Source organism: Cornus florida, unplaced genomic scaffold (genome assembly GCF_030987335.1).
Source record: "Cornus florida cultivar Cherokee Brave unplaced genomic scaffold, ASM3098733v1 CherokeeBrave_3.0.0_Hap2_Chr11, whole genome shotgun sequence".
Lineage (NCBI taxonomy): Eukaryota > Viridiplantae > Streptophyta > Magnoliopsida > Cornales > Cornaceae > Cornus > Cornus florida.
Genome location: NW_026775581.1, coordinates 117,890,296 through 117,899,125, shown reverse-complemented (window position 1 = coordinate 117,899,125; position 8,830 = coordinate 117,890,296). Strand labels below are relative to the sequence as shown.

Here is an 8,830-nt window from a genome sequence, read left to right as displayed (position 1 = left end):
CGAAGGAGCCATTTCGGTCGACCGAAATGGCACTTCAGTCGACCGAATCAGCGAAATTGGCTCTCGGGATCTTCATTTCGGTCGACCGAAATGAGGTTCGGTCGACCGAACCTTTGACATGCTCTGGGGATCTTCATTTCGGATGACCGAAATGAAGCTGTGTGATTAAGCTTCCTTCTTCTCTAAGCTACTCTCAGGATCTTCATTTCGGACAACCGAAGCCCCACTTCGGTCGACCAAAATGAAGTTGCTTGGTCATAATCCATCCTTTCTCCCAGTGTTTGTTTGGTTCAATGACGGATTAGACTTTGAGGCTTACTGAGGGTGAAACTCAAGTGTAGTAACAGTGCTTTGACCTTAGAAATGCCGTGATAGACCGAGTTTGATCTAGGAAACCTCGGGTTCGAGCAAGGACCCGGCTAACGATTCGGAGCTCCGGGTTCGGGGCGTTACAAGTGCAACATTCACACTTATTTTTGTACTCTTGCACTCATCTTGACTTTTAATAACAAAAATGATAGTTATCCTTCAAAATAAGAAAACTGTGAAGCGTAAAAATGCTTAAAGGAACAAATATCCCTTTTCAAGAAAAGAAAGTTGAATGTAAGAGTACAAGGTAAAGTGCGAATATTGTTCCCTTTTCGAATTTCTTCAAGTCTACCTGTCATCTTCCGTTGACGCGTGTATCACAAATTATCTTAGTAAGAATCAGCTTCTCATTAGAAATGCAAGTAAAATACACAAAGCAAGACAAATTTAAAGTGACAAGTTCAATCCATCCTCCAAAATTCTATCATTTTTGTACAGAGTACGTCACCAGAGTTTGATAGCAGTGCATATTACACTAATCACTCCATCCTCCAAAATTCTATCATATAACAAGACGACAATGCATATAAAATGTCATTATGTTTTGATATACTTTATTTTTTAAATGCAAACTCTGCTCTCTTTACTCAGATCAGGTAATGGTGAGACCACAATATGGAGGTACTAGGAGATTACAACCATGCTGGATTCTCCAAAGGAGTAACAACTGCCTTCACCTGCAAATAGTTATGAAGGCTGTAGATCCCCTTTTCCCTTCCAACACCACTCATCTTATATCCACCGAAAGGAATTGCAGCGTCAAAGACATCAAAGCAATTAACCCATACAGTCCCAGCCCTCAGTGCCCTAGTCAAGGTGTTGGCAGTATTCAAATTTTTAGTGAAAACTCCAGCTGCTAGGCCATAGCGAGTCGAGTTTGCCCTTTTGATCACTTCACCAAGGTCCCTGGTATAAAATAAAAGGTTGCATGTTATGTGCATAACATATATGAACAAAAAATGCAACAGAAATGAGTTTTACAATGCTTGAAACGAGTGTTTTTTGTTTTTTTTTTTTTTTTTTTTTTTTTTTAATACATTTTTCATGACTAACATGGATACTCAAAATGCAACAGAAACTCAAACTGAATTGCTAACTTACTTGAACTTCAAGATGGATTGAACAGGGCCAAAGATTTCATCCTTCGCTATTAACATATCATCCTAATTGACAAAAATGTCACAACCCTGTTACTTGTAACTTACATTAACACATTTTAGCTGGAGAGTTTAGGAAGTCGGACTAACGATACCTGAACATTTGAGAAAACAGTGGGCTGGATATAGAAGCCTTTGGAGCCAAGTCTGTCACCCCCACATTCAAGGATAGCATCGCTTTCAATGCCAGATTTTATGTACCTGAGAACCTTCTCGAATTGCTCTGGATCGATCTGCGATTGCCATAAGATATACAAATTAAAATTAATGGACAATTGTAGGGACCTGATACACTTTTAGTTAAATGTAAATCACACAAAATGGATTCAATGACATTATTAAGAATTCAATGTTCTGTAGGTATACAATGCATTGGGTATGCAGTACAATTTCAATTTGTTTAAAGTCTTATAGAGAAACTATTATGTAGCAAGGACACATTTCTCATATCCAAAAAAGAAAAAAATGTTGTACTTTTTTCTTTTTCTGAAATTGAATAACAAAGAATAAGTGCAGCTACCAAGAGTGGTTTCCAAGTTGAAGAAAGAAAACAAATCTCTCGTTACCCTGCATTTTTGTGTCACTCTAGATTTTTATGTAAGCCTAATTTGACAAGGTTATTTCCAGCATCAAGAAGTGTTGGAATGAGAGCACTTTTTCCAATCAAGTAATGTTCATGTCTCAGAGAGAGAGATATATGCACCTGAGGACCTTGTTCAACACCCTTTTTGAAGGGATCACCAACTACACGTCTAATTGCACGTGCCTTTGCTTTCTCCAGAAATTCATCGTACACACTTTCATGCACAAATGTACGAGAACCAGCACAACAACATTGTCCCTACAGTTAGCCAAGCATCTGTTATCGATGTATATCCATCATAAAAAAACAGATTTTGGGGGGTATTTATTAAACAAACCTGATTAAAGAACAGAGCAAAGTGTGCAAGCTCCACGGCCTTATCAATGTCAGCATCCTCACAAACAATGAATGGAGATTTCCCACCCAGCTCTAATGTTACCGGCTTAAGATTGCTTCTTGCAGCTAATTCTTGTACAATCATACCAGTATCAGTTGATCCTGTGAAAGCAATCTGCAAACAGAACAGAAATTTAAGAGTTGGAACATATTTTCCCTTGGAGTTATGTCCAAAATAAAAATTAGTGGTCTTGTCAGATAAATGGTATATTGCAAGCAGACCATAAGATTAGTAGCCTCTGGTTATGTATTAGGACAAGATGTCAGGCAATTCGAAATAATATTTATAATCACCATCCCAATTAACAGCTATAATTGGACCGGACTCAAAGAACTTAACCCAAGGTGCTACAAGCTTTACGAATATTATTTGAGCAACTAATTGAAAAGGTAACCAATATGTTCAACATTATTCTAGCTTTGCAGCAGAGGAGGCTCAAAACCACATGTAACCTTTGCTCACTTGAAGTGTATTGTCAGACCAGAATGCAACTCTTTTCATTTAACATGTCAAAAGCAGCTTTGAATATGCATTTGCTCAACATATTTATTGCTACTAGATGTTTAATAAATTTCTCCTCTGTTGATCCATCTTATGCTACTGTACCAACTAGATGAAGAAAATCATCTGCCTCATACACAGAGAGATTTGGAAGCACAAATGTTCACTGAAACTTTGAAAGGACCATAATAGTGAATGCCTATTTGATGTTCCTATATTATGTTTCTGAGTCACATTCTGCAGCATCATCTCAGGGCCTCAATTCTTACTCTCTCAATGAGTTTGAAAAACACCTGGAAATAGAACTATACCAAAGTAGAATTGATTGAAAATTGCATCGTTATATTTTCTCACGCAAAATTAGGGAAAATGTTGTCTCCAGAAAACTCAGTCATGTTTATTTATTAGACTTTTCAGTACTTTGCAGCAAGCTTCAGCCTAAAATAAGCCCAGATTTTATTTTTCATAGTACATTGCCCAATGGCCCCGGCTCAAATTATCTACCACAACATCATAAGATACTTTCTTTCACTATTCTCTATGGCTTGCTGCATCTTGTTACTTTTCGTCTCTTGGTGTTTTCACAAGTCTGTTAAAGCAATAATAGCCACAAAACATGCAAACAACTATAGCCTCTCCCCTGAACCATTCTAGTCAAAACTCGAAATTAATGTGTTATCGTGTCATTTTCATAGGAAAGAATGAAAAAAGAGAATTCATGTGGCCGACCCATCCATTTGGAATTAAGGCAAGGATGAGGATGATGATGTCATTTTCATCCATCAATAAATTCAGGACTCTCATACAAGATAATTGGAAATTTAATAGGCATAACCATGATCACATATTCAAATTCAAAAGAATTATATAAGATATAAGCTTTTAAAGACCTTGTCCACGTCCATATGACTAGCAAGAGCAGCACCTGCAGTTGGACCATAGCCAGAGACTATATTTAGAACACCAGGAGGAAGACCAGCCTGTTTCACAAAAAATGCCCATTAGACTGGAAAAAAAAGGAACCTAAAAGAAAGAACCAGATACATTATCTGAACTAATCATCAACAGAAAATCGAAGAAAGTGAAAATTAAGAAGGGGGCATGCACTTAAAAGGAAATTGCAGCATCTATCTTCCATTTATATCATATTTGACCAAGTATTGCAAAACAATCATTCACATTCTAGGTCAAAATGATTAGTCTGAAGCCTTAATACTGTAACTCTAGTTTGCTATAGTATACAGGTATTAGAGTGCATTCATCCAATCATTTGGCCTGTCCTATGTTCATGACTTTGCTTGACAATGTCCATAGTACACTGCTAAAAACCATAACTTCAAAGTTTAAATGATTTTACTGATTCCTTGACAGATAATGATAAGTATACATGTTTTAAAGTGCTTTCACGGCACTTTTTTGTCCTACGATAATGGCATCATGTAAAAGAATTTATTTGACCATGCCATGGTATGCTGTTATCACCCATAAAAACTTACAAGCCTAAATAATTTATTAATATATAGACATATAATTTATTAATATACCATTTGCTACTTTTTAAATAAATGACAATCAGTCACATTTAAATAGCTTGAACCTACCTCATGGAATAGCTTTGCTACATATAAAGCAGTCAATGGCGTTTGTTCTGCAGTCTTGAGGACAATGGTATTTCCACATGCAAGCGCAGGCCCAACTTTCCAAGCAAACATGACAAGAGGGAAGTTCCATGGGATAATCTGTCCCGCGACTCCAATTGGTTCATGCAATGTCTGCACATGATGCGGTCCATCAGCCTGAACTGTTAGACCATGGATTTTGTCCGCCCATCCTGCATTGTTTGATGAGAGAATTTTTAGGAAGTCAATTAATGGAAATTTACAGAAATATAACTGCAAGAGTATATGACATCGAGTTTATTAGTGCTGTTACCAGCATAATAATGAAAAAGACGCACAACCAACGGAATTTCAGATTTTGCAGCCTGTTCATAAAGCTTCCCATTATTCCATGTCTCAAGAGCTGCAAGCTCATCATTGTGCTTCTCAAGCAGATCAGCAAAGCGCAGCATTATTCGTGACCTCTCCTGAAAGCCAAAGTGAAAAATTAAGAAGAACGATATACAACCAATCACAAAATCAGATATCACTCGTAGGCAAATGTAGCAAAGTAGAAATATAAGAAGAAGAAAGAGGTTCTCACATAAGGGGTCATTCTAGGCCATGGTCCCTCATCAAATGCCTTGCGAGCAGAAGCCACGGCACGGTTTATATCTTCTGCATCACCTTCAGCAACATGAGCAATCACTTCTCCAGTCCGAGGGTCCAACGTTGGAAATGTTTTTCCTAGGACCAAAACAAATGCCCAAATCAGTTACTCTGCCATGTGTTTCTACAAAAGTTATGCAGTAAAATTTTATTACCAGATGCTGAATCCACAAATTGGCCATTGATTAGAAGCTGGGTGTAATTGATTTGAACAGGTGGAGTAATTGGTTCCTCTGCCACTGCAGCTGTGCTAAAACTGTGGGTGGCCCTTCCCAAGCCAGAATTTCTACCTGAAGATTATAGTTACAAAAATTAATTTATATTCTTGGTAAAAAAAAAAAAAAAAATTGTTGAACTTGCTATCAAAATTAAGAAAAATACCGTAGACCAATTTCGAACAGCTGAGAATTTTACATGAGAGGAAGACTTTTTATCCGGGCATATGTGCATTACATTTAAAACATAGAATGCAATAATAATGGACTAGACAGAAAACTTGGAAAAAGAAAAGGAATTATTTGTTAAGTTGATTTAGTAATATATTACTCTGCATGATCAAATTTTGTTTTATCTCTTTTTCTCTCATATTTCAAATTTTCATTTTTAAGCTCCCCAGAGTTCATAACTCCATTAACATACAGTTTTTATTCCAGACTTTGTATAGTCATCCAAAAATTTTGATTTCAAGTACAGGGGACACCACTTAAACCCTACTTTGCTAGTTTTTTAAACCCTTGATTTATTAACTCCCAAAATATGTTTTATTTGTATGGTTAATATGTCATTTCCCAACCTTATCTAGTTTATCTGTGTCTTGTGAGAGAGACAGAGAGAGTAGTGATTTCAAATTTTCTTTTTTAAGCCCTTCAGAGTTCACCAACTCAGTTATTTATACAATTTTTATTATGATTCAATAATCATCCAAAATTTTCATTTCAAGTGCAGGGGACACCACTTAGAAGTTGATTCAATATATCAAATCATATATAAACTTACAAATATATTTTATTATATGGGGACCAAACTTACATGATATTAAATCTCAATTGCTTCAAAGACTCGGCAGACAGAATGTCTAAATTAATTAAAAAAACAAAATTTAGACAACCAAACAATAAATTTGCAAATAATAAGATAAAGACATAACAAATACCATACATATCAGATCCATTAGAATTATATATATATATATAATTAAAGGGGTAGAGAGGGAAGTAAACAGAGAGTTGGAAATAACATAAGACCGGCCATCACTGAAAATGAGAAAAAGTCATTAATGAAGCTTCAAAAGCCCAAAATTAAAAGCATGCATATATGTATACACACACATATATTTATAAACTAGCACACAGATCTTGGAGAATATGTGTTTATGGAGAGAGAGAGGTTGATAAGTAGTCACCTAGAGAAAGAGAAAAAGAGGCAGAAACTGCAGGAAGGAGAGGGTGAGAACGAGAGAGGAACGAGGAGATTCTTCGAGCTGCCATGGCCTTAATCTTATCAACCCCAAAGCTTCTTCTCCTCCAGATAAAAACAACAACTTATAAGAGACTGTGTGTGTGTTTAGTTCAGACTTCAGAGTCCAGACAAGAGCTGTCAAAAGTACAAACAAACAGCTCTTATTTCTCTATCTAAATTGCCTTGTTATGGGCATTTTAGGCCACATGCATTGAAAATACATTATTAAATTTATTAAGAATCATTCCCTGATTGTGAGCTCACATCCTAATGAATCGCAGTATCAAAATACTCGTACAAGCTAGAATATTTAGAAACTCTCGATTTACTACTAAAAATAAAATAACAATATATGCATAAATTCTTGATTTAGTTGGTGAGGAACTGAGTCATGGCGAATTTGTGACATGTGTAATTTACTTAATAAATAAATAAAATAAAAAATTATATATATTTAGATTTTAACTTTTATTTTTTTATTTTCCATAAAATTCTTCTTTAACTTGTAATAATTTGCTTTAAACTTCTTTTTATTTTTATTATTTTTATTATTGCCCGATGCCTCTATGGTTCAGGGAAGATGCTAGATTTAAACTCACCTACTCATCTAACTTCTAACCCTTATTGTCTTAAAAAAAAAAAAATTAATTAAAAAAAAATTAAATTAAATTAATCAGGAATCTGATATCTGTCTACTGAAAGCAGAAAACTACTAAAATACCCATCCCATTAACACAGACATCGTTTGGACATATATATATTTATTGATATGCAAATAATATAATATATATGTATATATTGAGAGAGAGATTTAACAACCTTGAAAGCAGAGGAGAGAGAGGACTTGAAGTAATCAACTCTGCGTGAGATTGAAGGCAAGAAACAGAGCAATTTACTCGAAATACACAAGTCGGAATGGTCATCTCTCTCTCTCTAGACTCTAGCTCTCAGATTGAGGTCTTGAAGTGATAAACTGTGTGTGATATAGAAGGCTTCTGGGCAGAGCAATTCACATGTATGTCCAAATGACTCTCTTTCTCTCTCTCACACACACACAAACACACACATGCGCGTATGTTAAAAACTTAACGTCAAACTTATGGATTAAATTATTCATGTCTTTATCCATTACTATCAAAGAGCATCTTTGGAATCTTCCGAAAAAAAAAACAGAGCATCTTTGGATTTATATATGCTAATTCAATTTGGAGGATAGAGTTTTACATGTTCAAATGGCTCCCTGAAAATATAACTTGCATTAAATTCAAAAATAATAATAATAAAAAAAATATATAAGTTGCAATACTTCCTACCAAATATATTTTCATATTTTTATTTTTAAAAATCTTTTAACAAATTTACGTTACCAAACAAACTTTTAAATAGTATTGAATACACTCTAAAAGCAAAGCAGAAACATTACTTCTGCTTCGAATCAAAGCAAAAGTACAAAGTAATTGTAATTGCCAAACAAATCCTAAATTATACATTTTAATGATCTTGCGTCATACCAAAGGAAAAAATATATATATATAGGATGGTGTCTTCCTTAAATTTAAAATATATAAATATAAAATCAGAAAATCATAGATTTCTTCTCTTATATTTAAATTCAAAATAAAAATACTCGTCATTTTCAAAAGAGTGCAAATTAATTGCGTGCAAATGTCAAATCAATGATATTTTGTTTTTACTTATTTCCAAGTTTTATTTTACTTAAATTCCAGAGTATAAATATATATATAGATATATATAAGGATAAAATATCTTAAGTAATCATCATGATTGCGATTTGTGACCACCATTTGTGAGAGCAAGATGGTGAAGGAAGGAATAATTATTAGGGTCCACATGGATAAATTCTTAAAAGGTGGTTAGGGACAAGACGGGTTGTTACTAGATAATGACATTAAGAAAAATAAAAATAAAAATTTACTAGATTTCTCAAGTGGTGTTATAAGCTATTTATGCATTTATTACATTGCTAGAGTTCAATTCTATCCAAAAATAAGATACAATTTTGAATTGGTAGATGATAGATTTGAATTTAGATTTCAGGATAATGCTCTCATGAAATTTAAGTTGCTCAATACCATGA

The 8,830-nt window shown here is 34.5% G+C and overlaps 1 protein-coding gene across 2 annotated transcripts; it reads right to left on the bottom strand.

The window, feature by feature from the left end:
• Positions 1–753: 753 nt before the first annotated feature.
• On the bottom strand, positions 754–7,734 carry LOC132287169 (benzaldehyde dehydrogenase, mitochondrial-like). 2 transcript variants are annotated; one of them, XM_059789693.1, is made up of 12 exons: positions 7,552–7,734; positions 6,677–6,789; positions 5,430–5,564; positions 5,210–5,352; positions 4,940–5,093; positions 4,609–4,838; positions 3,898–3,987; positions 2,447–2,620; positions 2,230–2,367; positions 1,622–1,759; positions 1,471–1,532; positions 754–1,275 (listed from the first exon to the last, which is right to left on the bottom strand). In XM_059789693.1, exons 1-12 carry the CDS (start codon positions 7,653–7,655, stop codon positions 1,002–1,004), a joined length of 1,755 nt encoding a protein of 584 aa, XP_059645676.1. In that variant the 5' UTR covers positions 7,656–7,734; the 3' UTR covers positions 754–1,001. The 2 variants fall into 2 exon arrangements, with proteins under 2 accessions (XP_059645676.1, XP_059645677.1); XM_059789694.1 differs by having other exon boundaries at positions 6,677–6,867; positions 7,552–7,707.
• Between the last annotated feature and the right edge of the window lie 1,096 nt (positions 7,735–8,830).